Genomic DNA, 24,086 nt, shown 5'->3' with positions numbered 1-24,086 from the left:
TGCCATTGTAACAATGACTTGTATTTAAAATAATTTGTATAAATTTGTACATTAAATTATATTTTTATGTACATGCAAGGCAAGATAAAAACATTACAATATCTTAAGTATATCGTACACGATATGCTCTCGATAAGTTTGTTTGAACGAAAATCAGTCTTTTGTGCAGGGATGTGCAATACTTAGTTGTAACAGTTAACGTGCCGTTTAAACCATCACGAAAATCCTTATTTAACTTGAGGATATACTACTTCAAGTGTGGGAAACTTAAAACCGTCAATTTTTTCTCGACAAAATTTGCTTAGCTAGAGTTTATATTTTCAAGTTTAATCAACAGTTAAAATTCATTTCTCACACCTAAAGTACTGTACTAGCGAGCGTAGACTACTAGTAATATCATAGAAATACGTAGCTACATATGAGATGACCTGACTCAGGACCAAATCCGCACAAAACCAACTACATTGGTAAAAGCGCTCATACTTACACAGTTCTGTAAGTATACCATTCATTGATTTTAAAAAACACTGTGAGTTTTGTGGAGAAAAAGAGAGAAAGAAAGAGAAAGAAAAAAGAAAAGAAAAAAAAAAAAAAAAAAACTAGAATTTACATGAACTTGTTTGAGTGAGAGAGTCGTAAATTTAGACTCTGTACAACGAGTAATGGTGTTTACATGACAAAACTTGATGTCTCAATCGAGCTAGGTACAGACGTATATACCGTAGCAATAGAGCTTCCACGGTGAAATATTCTCCATTAAAAAGTTGAAGTGTCTTTTATTTTTTCAAGCTTTATCCGACGTGTGCCTGCGCTCAGGTGCTCGGCCGGACAGCTCAAACTGTATGTCCTCGAGTGACTTGCCTTTGGTCTCAGGAACGAAGACAAAAACAAAGATCAAACCGACCAAACAGACGGCCGAGAAGAGCCAAAAGCAGGTATAGGTGCCGGCAAGTTTTTCCAGTGGTGAGTAATACTTGGTAACTACAAAAGCCATTAACCAGTTGAACAGACAAGCGCTGCTACCCGCCACACCTGATTGAACAAACAAACGATCGATGGATTACTTTTTCAATTAGCTTTTGAGAGTATATTAAGCTAACATGGGGAATATATTATGCACTGCACTGTGTATATATACGCACCTTTGATGGTGGGTGAAAAAATTTCGCCCATCATCATCCACGGTATGGGACCAAAACCGATGGAAAAGAGGAAAATAAAGGCACAGATACAGAAGAGGGGCAGCCAGCCCGGGACTTCGTGGCCGGCGTTCTTGAGGTAGAAGTACACGCCGAGAACGAGGGTCGTTAGGAACATGGCGGTCTCGGAGGCGAGAAGGAGCAGACGCCTACCGAGACTATCGACGAGGAACGTGCTTAAGAACACGGCGACGACTTGGATGACGCCGACGATGATGGTCGCCGTGCTCGGGGCTATGGAGTCGGTTGCGCCCTCGAAGATGCTCCCAGCGTAGAATATCTTTGGAACGCAAAGTACGAATGGCGATATATATATATATATATATATATATATATTCGTGTATTCATCTTATATATTGTACTTAAATATATTATATACTTAATACGTACACACATATTATACTCCGAGTCGTACATATGCAATTAATAAATAAACATAAATCGCTTGAAAAAGTGTTGATGGTTCGATAATCTTGATGTGTTATTGAATAATCGTACTTATATGGGTAAAAACAAAAGTGCATCGCGGACTTGTTGAGTATTTTGCAATGTAGATAAAAAAAAATAAAAAAAACTCTGTTAAAATGATTGTAATAATAATAATAATAATAATAATAATAATAATAATAATAATAATAATAATAATAATATATAATCGTGTGAGCGTGCGTGCGTGTACGTACGATGGCATTGACCCCACTGAGTTGCTGAAAGGTCATGAGCCCGAACCCGACGAGCAGCCCGCGTTTGGCGGCCCTGCTGCTAATGGCCTCGGCGAAGGAGACGCGGTTCCGCTCCTCCTCGGCCATGAGCTCCTGTTGCGCCTGTATCTCCGGCTCGACGTCGTACCGCGGGCCACGCAGCCTCCTCAGGCTCGAGCGCGCCGCGGCCACGTTGCCCTTCCTCAGGTGGTAGACCGGGGTCTCCGGCATGAAGAAGAAGACGCAGAAGAAGACGAGGGGCACCAGGGCCGACACCACCGAGAGCATCTTGATGGTGAGCAGGGGCCCGAGCACGTACGAGGCCAGAATCCCGGCCGTGAGCATGAGCTGGAAGTAGGAGCCGAGGGTGCCGCGGATGGCGCTCTCCGCTGTCTCGGCGGTGTAAGTCGGGGCGGTCACGCAGAACGCGCCCCCACTGACCCCGAGGATGAACCGGCCTATGTCGAGCATGAGCACCGACGAGCCGAATATGACGAGGAGCCAGCCGACGGTGAAGGGCGCGACGAGCAGGAGCATCGCCAGCTTTCGGCCCATGAGGTCGGACAGGACCCCTATGGGCACGCACACGGCGGCGGCCCCCAAGGTCATGAGGGACCCGATCCAGGAAAAGTCCTCGGGCGTGACGGTCAGCTCGTACTCGTTGGCGAGCTTGACCCCGTCTTTGCCCCCGGCGGAGGTCCAGCCGAGGACAAGACCGGCCGCTAAGGCCCCGAGGGTCGCGGCTACGCCCGCCAGGTACTGGGGCAGCTTGCTTGCCCGGACCGACGACGTGGACGCGTTGCCGTCGTGCTCGCTGCCCCCGTGGGAGACGAGCGTCTGTTGGGAGATGCCGATGTTCTTCTCGACCATGTTACCGCTGCTCAGAGTCGCCGGACGTGCGCCCAGGAGAGGCGTCGCCTCGGAATAATAACAGTTGTCCTGAAACATCAGTAATTCTTTTTTTTTACCCCTATTTCATTTAAACAGTGGACGTGCGGTTAATGATTGTTTGGTGATTTTAATCATGGCACGCACCGAATGGGATCGAGCACACATAAATTATTATAGAGAAATTTCATTATGCTAACAAAAAATTCTGTTTTGCGCGTAATCGTTAAAATAACACCACCAATGTCTTTTTTTTTTTTTTTTTTTTTTTTTTTTTACTGTTTTGGCATTTTTTATCTGCCGATCAAATGTTGCTAAAAACATTGATTTATTCAACTACTTGTTGCCTCGGTGTAATTAAGGCTTTGCTGAGCTGTTTGAGGCTTTAGTGAAAACAAAAACTGACGCGTTTACGGATATTGCGCTGAAAAATGCAAAATGGAAAAAAACAATCTCAACATAAGTATACTATTGAGAATTTGTAAATTATGGCCAAGGGTACGTCTGATATAATAATATATGCAGTAAATTTTATCAGGTCACCAAAATCCGCGATTAAATTGGCATTGTTGATTGGTGGGCGTATAAGGCAGATGTATTGTATATATTATGTAATGTGTATGCAGGTAGATGTATGTATGCCGTGTTAAAGCGTACGTATCTCATCAGGCATGTCTATCATACACACTCGATAGCGATATATTGTTTTTTTTTTTTTTTTTTTATTTATCCGTAACATATTCTTCTTTCCTAAAAAATTCATCGATCCTGATGAATTCACGGAGCAAGTTACGTGGTTTATGGCTATTCTTTGTGTGCATATCTTTATATAACATAGAATGGTATATGGTACATGCGTATATATGTATATGTACATACCGCCGAGAGATCGGCTGGAGCCTGATCAGCTGGTACGATGTCATTTTCGCCCAGCATGTTTGTAGCTCTTGAATTTCCATTACTCGATCCTCACCCCGAAATCAACACGTCAATTTTCCGATAGCGAGTTTAATTGATACAAATTTTACCAATGATAGGTACGTATTTCTCCAGAATATACGTATATTCGCTCTGTCACCCACTACTGGTCTGGCCATTATACGCCAGTACGCGCGTACGCGATGTATATAGTAGTAGTACGCCTGGCCCTCGTGTATGTGTGTGTAATATGTATATATATATTAACAACCCGCGCGATTTGAAATGCTCTGCTGTACTACTGCGTTGGCCGCTGCATTTGCATCCATATCGTTTTTTCTCAATTCATACTTTGATAGACCTTTTATACTCGAGTATGATCATGCAGTTACTGAAAACTTTGCCGCAATTATTGCAGACTTCGTATTTATGTATTTTCTCTTTAAACAACAGTTCAAAATAACATACTGTTGCACTATACGTTTTTCACTTTATATTAAAAATTGTTACAAAGTTCTGAGTGTGGTTGTCGTCAAAAGATAAACTTGGGTAAGTAAAGGCATTTTTTTAGCGTATAAATTTACGTGATGGCACGCGATTGAATTTAGCGAGTGAGCTTGCACCGTTTGCTCGTAAAAAATACATAAATTCTGCTGGTATTCGGTGATTGTGACTACTCTTATCAGCTATTTTGCCGTATTTGTATATATATGGCTCGATCAATCTGTAATGGTGACGATTGAAAAAGGTACATTAATTTTTTTTTTTCTTTTTTTTTTTTTTTTTTTTTTTTCGTATAACCATGCCAATAATTGTCATTAAAATTGCGAAATAGATTTTGATGGGCGTTATATTTATTCGACACTTTCGAATAACATAAACATCGGGGCTGCTTCTGCGCGTTGGAAATGTATATACTTATTTTACTGTCGCCTGATAACATATTTATAACGTCGTTCGAGCGCGTACATATTTTTTCGCTTATCTCCACATACTGTGTGTAGGTATTGTTACGGGGTGTACAATGCGGATCAACGAGGCGGAGTCTCTCCACTTCGACCGGGCCTGTGTTGCCCGGATACCCAACGTTGACACTCCCTGTAAAATATTTCGCGGGTCTCGTGAGCTGAGACACCGCAGGGGCCAAATATCGCGGCGACCTTGAACGTCGTCGCCTCTCGCGACGACTTTAATACGACACACGGGAATCGGGCACACACAAAAGGAAGCACTCGCGACCAAGTTTAAAATCAGAAATATATTCAACTAAATAATATAAAATGAAATACAAAATATTACTCGCGGGTGTGTGTGTTTATGTGTGTGCCTGTGTACGTACGCTCGTTAAGCGAGAATACTCGACGAGCACGCGGCGCAAACTCGCGAACCGGGCAGACAACGCGGGCTAATCTAGGGCCGCTGCCCTTTACAATAAACTGCCTGTTGGCAGGTACTTACGGCGATGCGGGGTCGCTCCCCGACGATGCCTCTCGCAGGCCAAGCCTACACGGGAGCAGTAGAGCGGCTACGCTAAGGTCAGTAGGCGTCCCTACTGGCAGCGTTCGAAGGCCGAGATCGGCGGTATCGGCCTCGGTGACCCTGAGTCCGGCGTCGCCTGCTATCCCAGCAGGACCCGGACACTCAGCACCAAGCACTGTACCGGGGACAGCTCAAGCACAGCCGCCACGACAACAATCGCAGGAACGGAAACACTCCAGAGGACGCGTCTCACGTCCTCCAAAACAGAATTCGCTTCTCGCGGGGGAAATCGCCTTGAGGAAATTGCTTCTCGCAACCCCCAACAAAAACTCGCTTCACGCGCGTTCGCTGGCCCAAGCTAATCTGATCCCTTTTCGGCCTTTTCTTCCCTTTCGATCCTTTCCTAACTGTCCTCTCCGTTTTTCCCTTTTCCTTCTTTCCCTATCGGTCCTAGCCTACCGATGATGGCTCGACGGTATCTCACCGTCACACCCCCCGACTAGACGTTGGATACCGGAGGTATTCAGCTCCAGTGGCTTTTCGTAGCAGCTCTACCAGGCTGCACACCTCGTCCCGTCTAACTCGATCCTGTAGTTCGGGTCGCATGTTCCTGTGAAACAGATCCAGTTGACGTTCGACCGGCCACGGGGGTTGAATTCGCCGCACGATATTTTTAATCTGTGTTAAGAAGTTTCGTACGGGCTCACCAGCGTACTGGGTGCGCATTTGCGCATCCGAGGTTAGACGGCGCTGTACCTCCTCGTTTGAGCCATACCACTCCTGCCCCTCGGCTACGAAATCAGCCCAGCTGATCCATTGGTCGCATTCGTTGCGGAACCATGTCGCTGCCGATTGCCCCGTATCTTTGTGTTTGAAACGTGTAGGGTCGGAATCGGACCGCGTACTATGCGATTTCTGATGTCCTGAATCGGCGCAGGAAGCGAGGTGAGCACAATAACGGTTCCACCCAGTGCATTGTCACCACTGTGGTACTCGAGCACGACAATGTACGAGCTCGAAGCGACCGGAAATACCGTGAGGTCCCTCTTTACGTGCCATATGTTACCGCGGTGCTTGACGTTCTGCGAGTCGTGGAGTACTATTTGCTCGGTGCTCCTGTTGAGTATGGGATTTAACAGTTGAATTCCGACCACGTAGCCCGGCTTGCACTTGATCTGATAGAACCGGTCGACGGGTTCCTCGGAGATCCTCGAGGTGACGAGGTACTTGGTCCCGCGCAGGTCCAGCTCAATGTCGCCGCTGTGCTCCGGCACGAGGACCGGCGCGTAGTTTGTGTCCAGCGAGGTGTCGGGCGAGCTCGTGAACCATCCAGCGAATTCCCTCTGCTGTACCGCAGAGAGCGCCGGATTGTGCCTGATGCCGGCCAACTGGTTGTTCTCGAGGCGCGAGTTTGCGATGCGCAGCCCCAGCTGCTTGAAGCTCACGCCGCTGGCCCCGTTGTTGCTGAAATCGCTGTTTCGGACCGCGTTCACCGCATCGGTCGAGTATATGTCGGCGTACAGGACACCCAAGCCGTCGTGGAGGTTATTGACGACCCTCACGCCCTCGAGCGAGTGACGGGCAAAGTCGATCTGGAGGGCCGGCTTGAATGAATCAGTGGTGTAATCCAGCAGGCCGGCTCTCTCGATGCTGACGTATTGCAGGTCACTGCGTTCGGCGAGGGGACCTAACCTCAAACCGGCCCACGCCGGCTCGGTGCACCTCAGGCCAACGTCGTGCTCGTGCGTGCACGAATTTTCAAAATCCGCGCTCGTCTCGGCCTTGCAGCGCGACACGTCTATGTCGTCCTCGGTGCAGCGCACGTTGCTCAGCACTATGTCCTCGTTCGTGCCGGCGCTCGGGATCTGCGAGCGCTCCATGCACCAGTTGTCGGGGTCTAGCGTCAGCCCGAGCTGATGGCAGACCAGGGCCGCGTTGCGCGTCGTCCAGCCGTAGTTGCAGACAGTGCCCCACTTGTCTCCAACCCTGACCTGCAGTCGGCCCTCGTGACTTGTCTTGCCCCCGAGAAGCCGGACCGGCACCCGGTTCGACTCGTCGGCCATCATTGTTTGATCCAGGCTGATGGTGTCGTTGCTTGCGTTCTCCTGAGCCCCGACTATCTCATCCTTCAGCGTCATGAGGATGCTGTTCGGCCCAACGCCGTGCGCATCGAGTTTTCCAGCCACCATGATACCCACTGCTGGAGGAAAGCGGAGCGTCACACCCGGCTGGAGTATCAGTTTGCCACCCGGGCGAACGTTTATGTCGCGTTTGACCGCGTACTCGCCCGCCTGGAGGATCTCGTGGCCGTCGACCTCGCCACCGACCACGTTGCTACCGGGCTTCAGAAAACGTGGCACGTAGGTCGGGTTCGGGTTGATGGTGCTCGTGGCCGGATTGCTCGGTGACAGTAGATAAGGGATATACTCAATTTTCGCCAAGTTGTAGCGGTCCTTTCTGTGGAAAAGCCTCTCGAATATCTCCGGCTGCTCGTACGAGCCGAGCCAGTTGTAGGTGCAGTTGATGATTTTGCTCTGGTCCTCGAGATGGGAGCCGATTTCGTAGTTGGACTGAGGATTGTCCAGTATGTTTCTGAAGACGTGTACGTTGCTCGACGAGACGACGACCACCGCAGAGACCCTAGACCTGGGCACGAGTCTCGCGGTGGCCCGGTTATCGGCGCCATTGTCAAAGGGCTCTCTGGCCCTGTTGTCCTTGAGGAAATTGCGCGTAAACAGAAGGCGCTGAACCTCGCTGTAAGCCGACAAGCCAAGACTCGCGACGAAAAGGCCGCGGTTGTCGTAGAACTCATTGTGCTGGATCAGCAAGTCCGCCGGAAGCACGTTCAGCTCCTCCAGCAGAGTATTGCGCACGAGGACGCAGCCATAAGTGTGCTCGCGAAAGTGGTTGTACTCGAGGACGCCCTCGAGGTTCAAAGCTGGGCTCAGTTTGATGCCCAACTTTGCGTTCTGCACGAAGAGGTTATGGCCGATCTGGAGCTTGAGGATGCCTTGGTTGTGACGCCAGCTCGACTCTATCTGCACTGAAGTCTCGGTGCTACTGTTGAACCAGTTTCCGGTTACGTTGACGTACGAGTTGCCCGTGGCGTTGCCGACGAGTATACCAATGTCACGGTTGCGGAAGATCTCGGAATACTCGATGACCGTGCTCTGGTTGAAGTGCACGTACTCGCTCGATGAGCTGTCGTTCATCCAGACGGCAAAGCCGTAGCCCCGGTTGGATGATATGCTCGAGCGGGAGATGTTTCGCGTGCCACCGGTCACGGTGACGTTGACTCCGTCGCCCTGATTGAAGGCCACCCGGCTGTTGGTTATGTTGACCTCCGGCACGCCACCGAGCACGTGGACGCCGGCAACGTGCCGGTTGTTCGAAACCGAGGTGTCGTCTATGTGGAGGGCCGAGCGCAGGCGCTCCGCCGCTATGCCGCGCCCGCTGTTATCGGCTATCGTGCTACCGGTCACGTTTAAATCGTACGTTTTTCGGTAACCAGACATTAGTCGTAGAAAGGCTACCATGGAGGTACGCGACTCGGCGTAAAACTTGATGAACAAGTTCTGACTAGAAGTGGTGACGCTTTGCGGCAGGGTGCCGTTTCTCACGCTTACGCGGGCCAAGGGTTTCTCGACGGTGCTCATACCGTCGTAGATCTCGATGATGGCGCTGTCGTTGCGGTCGGTCTTCATTTGCAAGAAATGCACTGTCAGCACGTGGCCCGGCATCGTGTGGATGTGCTGTGGGCATCGTTTCGGGTTTGGAGCGTACTCGCTCTGTCGAAGGGATATGGTCACGGGGAAGGTTTGACTAGCCGTCTTGGGGAAGGTGCAGAGATCGTAGACGTCCGCCCGGTCGAGGAAATCGTCCGGCTGCTCGTCGCGGTGGACGTACTTTATTCCGTCCGCCTCGTTGTCCTCGATCACGCAGTTTTTTATGTGCGCCTGGCCGGTGGAGCTGCTCATGTAAATGCCGTCTCCTCTGTTTCCTTGCACCGTGCAGTTGGAAATGACGATGGGCGCGTCCGGTAACGTGACGTTTATACCCGTGAACGCCGAGCCAATAATTGATATCGATTTCATTCGAGGTGGTACACCTTCGACGTGCAGCGCCGAAGTAACGTTGAACTCACGCCCAGTTCCTGCGTGTCTGATTTCCACGAATCTAAGAATCGACTTGGATCGACGCACGTAGAGGGTATTCTCCTGTATGAGCGGCCTGTCGAATGCCGCGTTCTCGAACCGCAGACCGCGCCAGTGCTTGATGGCACCGGTCGCCCCATCGTGGAACGGAGAACACGCGATACCCAAATCCGGATGGTAATCGCACACGCCGGCACCGAGCATCCTGTTATGCCAGAGGCCACAACTTTGCAGCGATGACTCGGTGCCCCGACACTGCGGCTGCTCGTACAGCAGCCTCGGTCTCGCCGGCCATTGCCTGTCCAGCCAGCCCCACCAGCGGCCGCCCTGGTACCCGAGCTCCCTGCACGCCGTCTCTAGATCCGCGCGGGTCCAGTTTCTCGAGTTGGTGCAGACGGAGCGCCACTCGCCCTTGTGGAAGATCTGGAGGCGGCCCTCGAGCGGACTGGGGCCGTCGACAAGCCGGAGCATGCGGCTGACCGGGCGGGCCCTCCGCGCTCGTCAGCAAGATCGGCTTGTTTTCCTCTCCCCAACCCGCGGGCGTGACTCGACTTTATGTGTTGCACTTGATTATTCCCCATGCAGGTATATATTCACGGTCAGTTTATACTTTTCTTTCCTAAAGATACAACAGACGCAGTGGCCGTGCAAAAGGGCCGTGCTCCGATGGATTTTTATCGATTAAAAGTATATAAAGTACGCGCGCTCAATCATGTCAGATTTGACAGTAGTAGATTTCACCAGGATAACATGCAGTCCTACCTACTTACCACCATGCAGCGTCACAACGAATAAATGCACGGAAGGAAATTCCGCGATTACCTGCATATACATACTACATGTGTGCACCAGGCACTACAGGTATAAATACCATTGTTCGACACTGCAGCTGATGACTGACTATGCGGCAATGTCAAGGACCAAGTCGTTTGTTTGTTTGTTTTTTTTTCATTCGCTCCTATAGCGGGAATGCGTTGGTTTATATAATGTTTAACGCGGCTGACGCGATAACCCAACGAGCGCGATCTGATTTTTCGTTTCAAACTCTCTAACTTGGACACTTAGTATCAAAAGGCACGAAGGAAAAAAAAAAAAAAAATCGCGAAAGCTCGCACGCGCTCAAGATGGGCAGTAACTATCGGGAGGCAAAGAAAAATTAACATCGATAACTCGCGTGTCTTTGACTATCGCACATAACATGAATTCACGCGATATCGCGTTGGAACCCATCGGAAATCGTTAAGCCTATAGTACGATTGCGTGTGTACATTAAAGCGGTGAGCATACAAGGGTCATTAGCGCCCCTTCGTCCTCCTGCACCGGGCAGGTGTGGGTATACATTATTTATTTATTTATGCTGGTGATGCACGCGCGATCGGAATTTCGAATCGCGGTCGTGCGAAACGAGCGATATAAAGAAAAGGAAAACCGGCGATCGGTTAAATAAGCGGGGCTCTCGGACAATGGCGCGAGTTACGCAAATGGATAATGAGCCTCTCCGACAGCGGCATCCGAAAGCTCGTTTCGTATTTTCCATTTTTTCGTTGCGCGAGAGGAGGAGATTTGATTTCGGCCGATGCGGCGGTTGAATTGCGCCAGTTGTTTGTTTTAACTCATGCTTATTGTACAAACTTTTTCCGGCTTCTCGCGGAATTGATTAATCGCAGGAGGTTACACATTAAATTTGTTACGAAAGACCTCCAGGCTGTACAATTATGTGTGTATACTTATGAACATGTTTTGTGTGTGCGTATGATATATTATATACACATATATACTCTTGCGCGGAAGTGCATCGTTTTGTCGCGATGTGTAACATGCCACTACATATTTTCAATAGTATACTCGACGAGGATGTTTTACTTGCACGAATTTTTTTTTTTTTCATCGCAAAGCAAAATAAAAATCGAGGCAACATTTTTAAGCGGAAATATTTTTTGGGGCACATACATTGCATTATATAGATGACGAAAGTCTTGACGAATCGCGCGGTGCCGCGGGTAACTCGAACAATAAATAAAAAAAAAATATGATTATAAAAGTCAATATCGTTTGACATTCAAGAACAAGAAGTGCACGCGTTGCAAGTGCGAATCGTAACTCGATTACTGGAATCAACAGTGGCTTGTAATCGCGTGATTACGAAAATTGAATAGGTAAATAATATATGCAATGCACGCGTGATTATATATATGTAAACCAGTTAAACTGTGCGACGTTTGGGAGATGTATCGATTAATAAAGGGGGTGGGCCTTTGGCAACCAATCGTATAAATATATTGTGGAGTGGAGCACAGTACTGTTTTCACAGCTGAAACGACATAATAATTATATTTATGATATATGTATACGATGCATGATTACGCGCTCAGTGCAAAGTCTTAATTAATGTTTCCGAGAGTTTATGGATTTGGCTGTAAAAGTATCATCTGGTATATATTACTACATGGATCGACACAAGAAAGACATTGCAACAATTCGTATCAATGAGCCAACCACATAATTATAGATACGATATAAACTCGAAGCACACAGCAATGATATTTCAATACTCCTGTGATTCCCCGAATTTTCTGCTCTTCAACGCGCCGAGGATTGACTTTGATATCTCGTCTTCCGATGGAATCTCATGCTCCTTATCGACTAGTATTTCACTTTTCCAATTTTTCATCGCGTGCTCTCCGACTCTTTCTTTCCTTTCCTACGTATTGCCTTTCAAAGTAGATTAAAATGGATTTCCAGCTGGAGCTTGCAAAGCCACGCGATCTGCCTTCGACACCTATATGTATATCTACGATCAGACTGTACTTACCTTGAGTATTTTCCAGTGCAGGAGCTGGCTCCGACAAATCCCGCACGATCGAACGGGACCCGAATTTTCAGATTCAGATTAAACAGACAACACCGGCTGAGTACATAATTATACTTCGGTTCAATGTGAAAATTCAAGAGTAGTTGCGCGCTCTCTTATCGTTTCGAAACGGCTACTTACGCGAATCAAGCGTAAAGTCTGATTCTCTTGAGATATAGGATTGATAGTATGAAATTAGCGCAGCGCTTTATCTATACACCTGTGCAATTGAAGAGCAATCTATGAGTGATTTGCCCTCGTTCGTGTCATTGTTTTTTTTTTAATTCCGTTTCTCGGTTTCAGGAAAATCGGAAAATATCAGTTTTCCGCGAGACTCTACGTTGAAAGGTCAAATTTTATCCAACCGATACCTCGGCTATATTGATTTGATGTACCGTATGTTTATCAACTCCAAGTTTTGTAGGAATGGTTATCGTACGTTTTTGCAAATTTAAAAATTATTTTTACCAACATCCTCTTGATGATTGTTTATCAACTTGATCAATGCCAACTAATACCTTTGCTTTTACTATCGCTTTTACGAAAACGTGAAATACGAGCTCCGAAGAGAAAAAATGGCTTGTTCGAAGGCTCTGCACCGTTATTTTTTTTTTTCTCCCAACAGTGCCGAGTTTTTTTTTGCACGCTTCCATTCGCTATTTGTTAAAAAACGACAAAAAAAAGAAATTCGATCGCACAGTAGAGCAAATGGCAGAGAGAAGGAAGGAAAGGAAGAAAAAGAGAAAGAGAAACACGCACAGTGTATACATTGGTGGTACATGTATATAAAGTATTTGTTAGACGAAGACCCGAAGGGAACGAGCGCGCGGGCGACAGCCGATGGAAATAATTCGCGTGCGCAGTCCGGCTTTTTCCATCTGAAAAAAAAAGAAAAAAAAAGAAAAAAAAAAAAAAAAAATAAGACGCCGATGTAAGATTTCACATTGGCGCCTTTGCGGGACTCGAGTGTTGATCCGGGAAATTATCGCGTCGCGGGGTGTATAGGTATATTTTTACCCACTGCCCGGCCATCACCATGTATCGATTTAACGCTCGATAATTACGGCAAGACAAAATTGTTGGCTCCTATTTTTTCCTAACAAGAGCCATTGATCTCCGCGTTAATCTCAAGCTTACGTACCGATTACCATAGCTGTAAACTCGATCGCGCGCAGCTATGTATGTGCACTGTATAATTGAATACCAGGCCGACTCGAAACCCGCAATCTCGAGGTGATTTTAATTGCCTTTCTGGCTTTTTTTTCTGCAAAAGTCTTTCGATTATTATTTCCTACAGCGACGTGACTTGCTATAGGCGTTGCTCTTAGAAATTCGATGCCCGTACAGCGGAGAGATTATACACCGGTTATCAAACGAGTGCGGGCATACAATCTGTGTTGCGATGATATCATTGATAATTGAACCTTCCGATGTATAGGAAATCGTGGGGATGAACATCGTTTATGACTCGTTATTAGCGCTCAGCTGTTTCGTAGCGCGCGGTCTGTGGCGCGAAAAACTTGGTTTTCGATTGGGACAATAAAACAATCGGGAACGTTGCTAGTATAGATTCTTTGGTGATTGTAAAAAATAATCTTGTAAACGAATTCCGTCCGAGTGATCTTTGAAGAATATATTATTGGACACAGTATGAAAAAAAAAAAAAAAGAAAAAAAGAAATTTCTTACTTTTCCTTCCAATATTCGGTATGTAATACTACGCGCCATCATCGAGCGGAAATTAAAATTGATTAGATGATGCTCGAGAAATTTGAAAATTACACGTGTTCGCCGGTAATTTGAGGTGAATTTCAGTTTCCTCGGCGTAATTATAAAATTCCTTATCTGCGCGCAACAATGCACTTCTTGCCGCCACTTGTGAACTTCCTCGCAACAATATCTTTATTGCGATAATATTACATACGTGTACCGCACTATATATTATACTTATTGTCTGTTATTTTGCCTGAATTGTCTACGGTAATCGTACAAAATTAATATCGTTTGAAAGGGAATCGAAATTCCAAGCTCGATGCCCAAATCAAACGGAGGAAACAAAAAAAGACAGTGCAATTTGAAAATATTCCCGACCGAGTGGTTTGGAAAGGAGATCGTATATATATATATATATATATATGTGTGTGTGTATACTTATGCGTGGTAAAGAGCGCAAGAAGGACCACCTTGACGATCCAACAGCAGTCATAGCCTCGCACTAGTTTTCGTGAACGCGAACAATGCATATAAGTACGGTGTTGGTGTGTGTACGGATAAATACCTTATAAAGTAAATAATCGGTCGCCAACACTATATCTTCCTTCCCTGTACTTTGAACTGCTGCGTTTGCCGTGAGTCCTCGCGTGTTCCTATCGGTACATCGCGCGACCGCAAACTCTCGAGTATCGGCTCCCCGCGAACGTACTTAAGAGAAGATAGTGCGATGCGAGAAAGAGCAAAGAGCAGGTTGCGCCGATTGTGTACGACTGGCTCGGACGACCGAGCGGTCGAGGCTTTTAACTCCAAAGGGAAATGCGTGCCTCCCCCTCCTCCTCCTTTAACGCTTGGCTGGCTGGCGATATGTTATATATGATATAATACGTGATGCATGTACAGCTGTGACTTGTACACTGGACCCATAAGTAGGAGAGAGCCCATCGGTCGATTTTTCCCTTGGCATCGATCGGCAATTCTTCAGATATCGTACCACCCCCTTCGATGCCACTGTCAATTTCGTTTCATTTGGTCCCACATTATACACATAACATCCATGTTGTTCTCAGCATTTTTTATATTATCTATTTTTTTTTTTTTTTTTTTTTTTTTTTTTTTTTTTTTTTTTTACCCACAAAAAATACATTTGTACAGGTCCAACAGTGTGCCATTACCTGCACTACGGAGTTCGATAAAAAAAAAAAAAAAAAAGAAAAACGTCCTCAGCTACTTTTTAGCCAAAGTAAGATATTAAGTATACGTCTCGGTTTTCACTCGAGAAATTAAATTGGATACTTTTTGCTTGAAAGCTTGAAACATACTCTATCCTTTTTGTCCAAAGCTGCAGGTATCGGGTTGACAGCCCGATTAACATCACACGTGCGCCACCTTTAGTGTCATTCCATCGGCATTGTTTTTCGTCGTTCATTCAACGTAGGGGTATCTCGCATACCCAAAGTAAATGAATTTTACCCAATTATACATTACACGATATATATATATACATACACATATACATGATTTTATGTTCATTTTTTAAATAAAAACTTGCTAACTACAACTAAATAAGTTCAAGTAATATTAATCGAGAATCGAGAGAAAAATTCAGTGGCACTCTGCAGTTTAAGCATTGAGTGGAAAAACATGACATGCGTATATGCACAAGAATCGTGAAATAATGAGCTTGTCGGAATTCGCAGTGAGATAAAGTCAATGACTTTTCCAATAGCTAAACTGAGTTTTATCGAGTGTATCTGTAAATCAGGAGGTCGCGGGTTCAACTCTCACTTTGAAATGAAATTTTATATTTATTCAGAATTACCAATCCACGAATTCGTGGTAAGATAAAAGGCTTTTGATGATTTGGTGGTAAATAGTGGAAAAATTGGTAATTATTACTAAAAAAAAAAAAAAAAAAAAAAAAAAAAAAAAAATGTTTAATAACCTCACTTGGATAATATTTATATCGAACACAGTGTGTATGATTAACGATTTGGTCATAGCATACCTCGTGAAGCCGTTTATTTGCTGTACGCGTGTGAAATTCTTTACAGGCGTTAAAACCGCACATCCTACATATTTGTCCTCATGTTTTTTAACTTAAATGTAAAACAAATTTTACTGTTCGTCGTAAAGCCAACGATTACCAAGACATTTTTGTTTTCTGCAATGACCCGGATGAAAAAATTTTTTGCAAAAAAAAAAAAAAAAAAAAAAACCGGTATCACGCGAAGCGAGGCAACGTAATCACGAAAAATTTTATCAGTGGGACGGATCGTAGAAAATCATTGCTATCTGGCGCCTTTATAATTTTTCAATTAGTTGCGTTACCGATAACTCTAGGGGTGCATTATAAAAGTGATAGCCACGGATTAATACTGTAATCGCAGTAATCGCCGATCACAACGGTGAAAATTATTTTATTTCACGTCCATACAAATAGATATTTTTGCTAAACATTAGTTTTATTTTTCTGCAAAAAGGCGATTCGAGACTTCCATTGCCACAATAGCGATGATAAATCCAATTCACTCGGCAGTGTTATCGCAATCATACTATATATTTTTTATATTATACACTTGAAGCACCGGCTTACTGTAAACAACTTGTGCTCTTATGACATGCAGGAACACTAGAAAAATCTGAGAAACACTTGAAAACACGATTACAATGAATAATACATCTCACGGACGGAATTTTCTTGAAAATAAATTATTTTGCTTGGTTTTGTCCGGTTCGTCATTTATAAGAAAACAGGGGGAGGTGAATATATACGCGTCAAATAAACAAAAACTCAGTTTATGTAGAATAAATACAGATAACGGAATATTTTTTTGTAAGAGAATGAATCATAGCTAGCCCACATGACAGGATCCACCAAACGATCGATGCAGCCATAACTTGAAATATCTTACTGAGAACTGATTTGCACGCTGCCCACACATTTTTGCAGTGAAATGAAGTTATTGATCAACAAAATTGAAAATCCGTTTTCCCGCTATAATTGACGCACGAGACCGACAGTGCGTATGATAAACAAGATTTGATATGAAAACACATGTACTGACGCGAGTGCGAGGAAAGAGAAAAATTAAATTCTGAAATCTTTCGTACCAAAGTCTTATCAAGTTCAAACCGTCTTGTGAAATCGTGACTTTTAATTAACGATTTTTGCTTCGTTGTTTTTAGTACTACGTTCGCTTCGCTCGGCTTTCCAACTCTCGAAGCTTTATTAAAATAAAATCTGAAGATTAAAAATTACTATCTCGCTCGCTTTCGTTGTCTTGTAAAGTATTCGCGAGCTTTTATTCGAGCCAAGTACACATTTATAATTATAATTATAAAGACAAAATAGCGTTTCTATACGCATTTACCCGAGAACAAAAATTCATAATTTTCGTCTCCTGTGATTAAAAGATATTTTCGAAAAAAATCTGTAAATTAATATTTTTTATTTTACCGCTTTGGTGGTTTCCTACACTTACACTTTTGTAAAAAAAAATCACGTTCAGCTTAACGCGTCGACTAAGTGTTCTTATTCCAATCCAAATCACTGGATTTCCATCGGTCTTAGGGATATAATAGCCAATATAAATAATAGGTCAATAATAGCTTGTAGGGAGTTTCTGAAAGATATATTTTTTTTTTTTTTTTTTGGAGCCTAGCGTATTGGGGCGGAGTACATTATTAATTTGCCATACCTTGCGCGCGAGTACATAAATCAACTGTTCTGTTCGCCCCTGTTGATGCACAAACGCTCAATGCTCACAATGTTCGCAGGACTGATGAAATGTTTTCATTTTCAACGTGACGCACATTTGAGTGAAATATAGTAAACTCATCGTAATGAGAACCGTAAAATAATTTTACACCAAATTTTTCACTCAGAGGTCGACAAATCATGACGGACTGAAAGTTCGAGCTGGAATCCTTAGGCTTGGCGCTTGGAAAAAAAGAGAAATTTTAAAAATAGAGTCAACTCATCCACAAAGCCGTGTCTGCGCGAGTGCTCCCTTTCGCCGCTTATTTCCTTCCTCCGTGCAGATGAAGTATATGCACTTGCAAAACAAGGGGCAAGGCCTTTTAATCAGCTAATGCTTTTATAAAATCGAGAAAAAATAAAATAAAATAATAATAATAATAATAATAAATAAATAAAATAAAGTGAACCAACACTGGCAGTATGCACTTAAGGCGCCCCTTCGCTCCTTACGAATAAAAGTTCTCGGTGCTACTTTGTGGAAAAAAAAGCTAGTACAGAGATTCAAAGGGCAATAGTCTCTAGTTGGTTTTGGCGCGTGTTTAACGATTCGTTGATTAAATTCGAGAAGCTAAAAATACACATACTCGCAACGTGTAGTATTCCCCGCACATGTAGAAGCACAACAATTGCAGCTCTCCTCGATCGATCAACCCGTACCTTTTCTTATGTAGCTTCCCCTACTGCCGTCTATTTTTTCTCTCTCTCTCCTTTGCTAGTAATGTAGGCTCGAAACCAATGCACGCTGTGAAAATCAAGGCCAAAGAGGCTCGTCTCCCTCAAACTCCCACCGACCGACTCTGATGGCCTGATGAATAAATTTTACACTTTTTTTTTTTTTTTTTTTTTTTTTAATACTAGTGACGAGCGAGTTGTCTCTCACCTTTGGCAGAAAAAAAAGGAGACAAAGAGCCGTAGGGGCTGTGTGCGTCGGATGCTAGTGTTACTAAGTTATTGAAGGGCAAGGCCAGCGAGGCATCTAAGGATGCAATATCCGAGATAGCCACCGCGCACTTGTCTAGTTCGCACTCATATACACGTGGAAACTGTTGTTAAAACTTTTTGTAAAAAACCATTGGTTTATCAACGGTAATATGTAGGTATCCAAGGTATATAGTGTACGGTGAAGGGAGATCGGTCATTCCAAATAAATATTAAATCATCCGTTCATTAATACCTCCGCCCACATATTACGTTGCATGAAACAACGAATTCTTGACTTAAAAATAAAAAAACAACTGTTGTGTCCGGTAGACATCATCCCCGAGGAGTTGCACCACCAATTAACCGATTTTCATCATCCGCGTATATGTATAATAAGTAATTATACACTATACGACATACTTAATGACAGCCAAATACTGCTTGAGAACACGCGAGCGAAGCTGCTAATACACATACGTGTCCCATGCAGCCCCGCTGACCTCTAATATGTCTGTATAGGTAGGTACTTATATAGGCGCACGCGCGAGCCCCCGTTGTTATTGTTGTTATATATATATATGCACACACACTCCGCACTGACGCAACGGCTCATCGTACCGCGCTCTCTCGTACGGTTTTTTCACGTACGAGGAACTACTTGATCGGTACATCGTATTTTTGATGATGAGTTTTTTCTTTTGGACACGCATCTATAGCCTTTTGTTCGCCCAACCGATTAAACGGCCGTTTGGGTAAACAACCGATAAACTTTACATGACGTGCGGTAAAATATATAATATGACGTCCGTCAAAGTTTTTTTATCGTGCGCCAACAGCATCCTCTCGCAATCGAGTGCATTAAACTCTCGCTGTTGAAAAAACAGTTTTTTTTTTTTTTTTTTTTTTCGCCTTACGAGTAATTATGTCGCACCAGAAAATCAAGCAGTTCACTTTTCAGAAAGAGAGAGAGACAAGAATCTCGTCTGATCGCAGAAACTTCCTCAAAGTCTTCGAGGTTGCGCGCTCTTTTTTTCGCTAATCTCCGATTGCGCTGGGAAAAATCGTCGGGTGATAAGTACTTTGTTTTAGTATTACAAGGAGATGGAGGAAAAAATCAGGGGATACGTACCAGTTACCCACATATACCTACTGTTTTTTTTTTTTTTTTTTTTTTTTTTTTTTTTTTTCCACTCGAGTCGACGCTACTGCCGTTAACTCGTCGAACTCTTCAAACATTAATAATTTATCAATCCTCCGAGCGTCATCGACTAATCAGCAATTCGGCATAAATGCTTACACTTGACGATTACGCGAGTAAGCTGTAATGCAGAGTTACTATATGAGATAATTAAAACGGATGCTATACGAAGAATGTTGATCGGTTAGATATAAAGTGGGTTCGTGGATATAATTATGTGGACATTTACGTGGGTGAGACAAAAGTAGCGCGGAAAACTCCGCAGCGCACGAACACGAGATTGAAAAACATACCAATGCAGAGCCTGGCTCTTCGTGTATTTTTTTCCGTTAACGTATTGTGATAAAGACCATACGTAGTCGCGACAACAAAAGAGGGAGGAAGCAACTTTTTTTCTTCGTACCTACTACTTACTTTGCCTTTTCTGCTTTTAAATTGTCAACTCCAAGGATTTTGATGGTGCACAAAATATATTGAAAATCAAGCCGGATCTTTTATTTTTATTACACGTTACTCGTTAGCCGATTCGTACAAGAACTTTTTGTTTGTTCTCCTACGCTATTAACAAGCTTTACTTTATTATTATTTCTTTTTTTTTAAATATTTCTTATGAAACTGTTAATAAGTAAAACATTAAAGATAATAAGCTTTGGTATATGTTTTTAAATGAAAATAATTCGACAAGGACTACCATTAAAAGAAAAAGACTTGTTTCGATGGATTATACGCACTTAGAAAGTACCATTATTTTTCGCCAATACTTCACGAGTGGATGAAAACAAAAAATAATCATTACAATTCGATCGATCGACAAGTTTGTTTCCGATAAACGGATAAAAATCTTTGGCAATAAATCAGAAAAAAAAAAAAAAAAAAATTGTATTAATGAAACAAGTCAATCGTAAGCTGATGTTTGGGACTTTTTTTCCAGCGCTACTCTACTATATGTACATAGTTATGCATTAGAAATTTTGATTGTCATCGCAGTGGCGCGTGCGTGTCACGCTACGTTACATCGCCACGACACAATATACATGTCGCAGGTGTTCAGATACGAGGTACATGCTTTTTTATCTGGCCCATTAGAGTCAAGTGCAAGAGCATCGTACCTGGAAATACCTTAATTGGTATATGGTTTTGAACGACAATCTATACGCGCTTGAATATTCACTTGACTGGTTTACCTTATACAGTTGAATCCGGTTGAATCATGATTATTACGAAATTTTTTATCAAATAAAAATTATAACTCGTTGTACAAATAATAAATGTGGTAATCGTGAAGAGAAAAAAAAATGTGAGATACAATAAGGTCATAATGAGATGTGACAAACAGATAAGAATAAATTCTTTCAAGATGCACACGTGGGTGCGATAGTGTAACTTGTTTTATAATACAATAAAGCAATACAATTCGCTGCATCTATTGGTCAAATAAATACAAAATTATTAAAATACTATATTTTTGTACGGACAATAGTGAACAATGCCATCAAGTTAAAAACTTTTTTGATTATAGTTGTTATTATATCTTCACATCTTTAGCGAGCTACGCACAAACAATATCAAGATATTTGATGGACTTATCTTATCTGAAGTGCAGGTTAAATATTTATGGCGGAGTTTTTATTTGTTTCAATTAAATAATATGAAAAATATGATACGTCACGTGTGAAAAATGAGACCGATGGATGGCCTTGTTAACGATTGAACTCAACAAGTAGGCAAGTGATCTGATTTCATTCATCTTGTTTGACAATAAATATTTATAGTGGGAACTTTTTCCGTATCACTAAGGTAATTAGTTAAATTTATATTGCGGTAATAGTTCACAGAATATAAATGATAATTATTTGTACACTCACCCCGTATGAGTAAAGGTCAAATATTAATGACCGTATAGCTTAAATAATACTACTTTTTTTTATTGATGAATTTTTATAAAAATTACTTTAACACAAAAATCGTGAATAAGATGAACATGATATTTTAATTGTTTCGGAAAGTCCATTAAAAAAAAAAATAATAATAATAAATAAATACTCGATACGAACACACTTGGTTGAGACACACCCATATATAATTCAAGTAGTGTATGTGTACAATATAGCGTCTCAAGTAGTATAAGTAGTGAAAAGTCAGACTTTGTGGCTCAATACAAACGATGTATGCATTTAAATCGTTTGGCAGTTATCACATTTTTCTTGAGAATTTATAATATATCTCCTATTGTTAAAATAACAAGAAAATATAACGACGTAGTTGTTACAATAATTAAAAAAAAAAACCTTAATAAATGATTATGTTTATTTTAGTACATGGATTATAGATGGATACGTTTGTTTTGATACATGGAATACAGAATATACATATTATACCTCTGACGCTCTGACCTCTATGCGCCAGCGTTGCCCAAATCGCCCAAGACACCTCCTGTTTTGAATGACTTGCTGTGAATATCAGATTTTGCGAGCTTAAGTACATCATCAACGTATACGATTGACAGAACGCTCCTATATGTTTGTCTTGATTATCAGTTTGTGCTTGTAAGTTTACACAACCTGTTGATGCGCCAATTTAAGAGATCTATGTCACTGGACAAGGTCAGCTTTGACTGTCGTGTCTTTGGTGTACAATTAATAGCTTTTGTGAAAAAAAAAACTTTGTTTTAACAGCTTATTAAACTTTTCTTGGGGGAAAAATACAACGTTGGAAAAAAATTGTGCAATAGCTTAAAGGAGAAGGATTTTTTACTTATTGACGAAAAAAATAAAATGGTGTGCAAGCACCACAAGAGAAAGTGCGATTGAAAACTTTTTTTTTTTTTTTTTTTTTTTTTTTTCTCAACCAAAATAAGTAAAAATTGTAAAACTGCACAAAATTTAATGAATAAAAAAAAAGTCTAGAATCACTTGGTTATCGTTTTGACTGCAGTAAATTATACAGTGAAGTTTCAAATGAAATAAATAACACGTATCAAAATTTGATCGGAAGTTGCATCGAAAGAGACGCAAGTTCCGCGATTTATTAAATTTTTTAATTTTCTACAACCACAGATTTGTTGCACATTTCAACATTAACATAAACTTTCAACATATAAAAACTTTGGCCATGCTGTGTTGCGTTTGTTAGCCTACACGATGCAATTAGTTGTCAATATATTATTGACAAGCAAGAATTGGTTATTCCTATTCGCGAAACGACAAAACAAGTTGATTTATTATAATATACGTAATATAATATCGTAGCCCGTGCGTGACATTGTACCCTATTTTTAAACTCTTGCGACATCTCGGTCTACTGCGTTACGGATTACATAAGTATAAAACTGCCTGGGATACACATTTGCATTAAAAATGTTCATCATCGCTTCGTCCCACCACTATCCGCGAAGCTGTACCTAATATACCTACGAGAGATTGATTTGCACAGCTGCACTAGGTATACGTTTGTTTGTCCGACATAATATCATTTGGTGTTTCGCACGCATTAGGCGCAGAGCGTACCCTCCTGATCCAAGTCAATAGAGATAAACATTTTGTTTTTTCAATGGCGAACATATTTGTTTTATTCATTTTTTTTTTTTTCGGTGAGTTTTTCAACACTTGTTTTACAAATACAAGCATTTATAATAAAATCGCTTTGTTATTTCGACTGAAATAACTGAGGAAAGTGATTGAATCGTGAAATTAAATATAATTGCCGACAGGAATTTCGAGCGCAATGTCCGAAAGATGGGGAAACAATCAAGGATCTTTGCCAGCTGAGTGCAAGTGCGCTGCTGTCGACGAAGTGGATCCAGTTTGCGGCAATAACGGTGTAACTTATCTGAATCTCGCAACCCTCAGATGTGCCAACGATTGTGCCAAATACAGTGAGTACTTTATATTTACATGCGAGAAAAAGAAAATAATAATATATAATCTATCATAAAAAATCTATTTACATATTTCCTTCGTAGGCATTCATCTTATGCACCACGGACCGTGTAGAACATGATTCGTAAACTTGTGGTTATTACAACGACTTGTATTATATTTATTTAACACGCACTGTTGGCGAACAGATCGCGGTCTCGTGCGTCAACTATTGCGGAAAAACGTGTTTTCAATTTTGTTGATCGATATAATTACATTTGATTGTGAGCATTTGTCAAAAACGTCATGTAAATTCGCTCGGACTTTGCTCGTGTTAATACAAATAAAGCTAAACTTATCAAGTTCTCGTCGCATTTGTCATTTGGTGGGTCATTGAGTTATGTGGGCTGAAGCTGTTTAATTCTCTTTATTTAGATAACGTTAAGTG

The 24,086-nt window shown here is 42.6% G+C and overlaps 2 protein-coding genes across 4 annotated transcripts; one reads left to right on the top strand and one right to left on the bottom strand.

The window, feature by feature from the left end:
• LOC106638086 (protein bark beetle) lies at positions 1-10,213 on the bottom strand. Its single transcript, XM_089589772.1, is given in 6 exon segments — positions 1-1,032; positions 1,143-1,479; positions 1,883-2,234; positions 6,032-9,814; positions 9,816-9,890; positions 10,176-10,213. Coding segments are annotated over 6 exon segments (4,833 nt in total). The 3' UTR covers positions 1-784.
• Positions 4,201-24,003, top strand: LOC149375266 (thrombin inhibitor rhodniin-like). Of its 3 annotated transcripts, none has more exons than XM_089589809.1 (3): positions 4,201-4,255; positions 23,491-23,655; positions 23,743-24,003. In XM_089589809.1, the coding sequence occupies exons 2-3, from the start codon at positions 23,505-23,507 to the stop codon at positions 23,778-23,780; spliced, it is 189 nt and encodes a 62-aa protein (XP_089445935.1). In that variant the 5' UTR covers positions 4,201-4,255; positions 23,491-23,504; the 3' UTR covers positions 23,781-24,003. The 3 variants fall into 3 exon arrangements, with proteins under 3 accessions (XP_089445935.1, XP_089445934.1, XP_089445933.1); XM_089589808.1 differs by lacking the exon at positions 4,201-4,255 and adding an exon at positions 23,143-23,222; XM_089589807.1 differs by lacking the exon at positions 4,201-4,255 and adding an exon at positions 23,287-23,370.
• The last annotated feature ends 83 nt before the right edge of the window (positions 24,004-24,086 follow it).

Source organism: Copidosoma floridanum, unplaced genomic scaffold (assembly GCF_036245765.1).
Source record: "Copidosoma floridanum isolate Cflo_tuat_1 unplaced genomic scaffold, Cflo_Japanese_pri ptg000009l, whole genome shotgun sequence".
Classification (NCBI taxonomy): domain Eukaryota; kingdom Metazoa; phylum Arthropoda; class Insecta; order Hymenoptera; family Encyrtidae; genus Copidosoma; species Copidosoma floridanum.
Note: the sequence above shows the minus strand (reverse complement) of the source record. Positions and strands in the feature narration are given on the sequence as shown.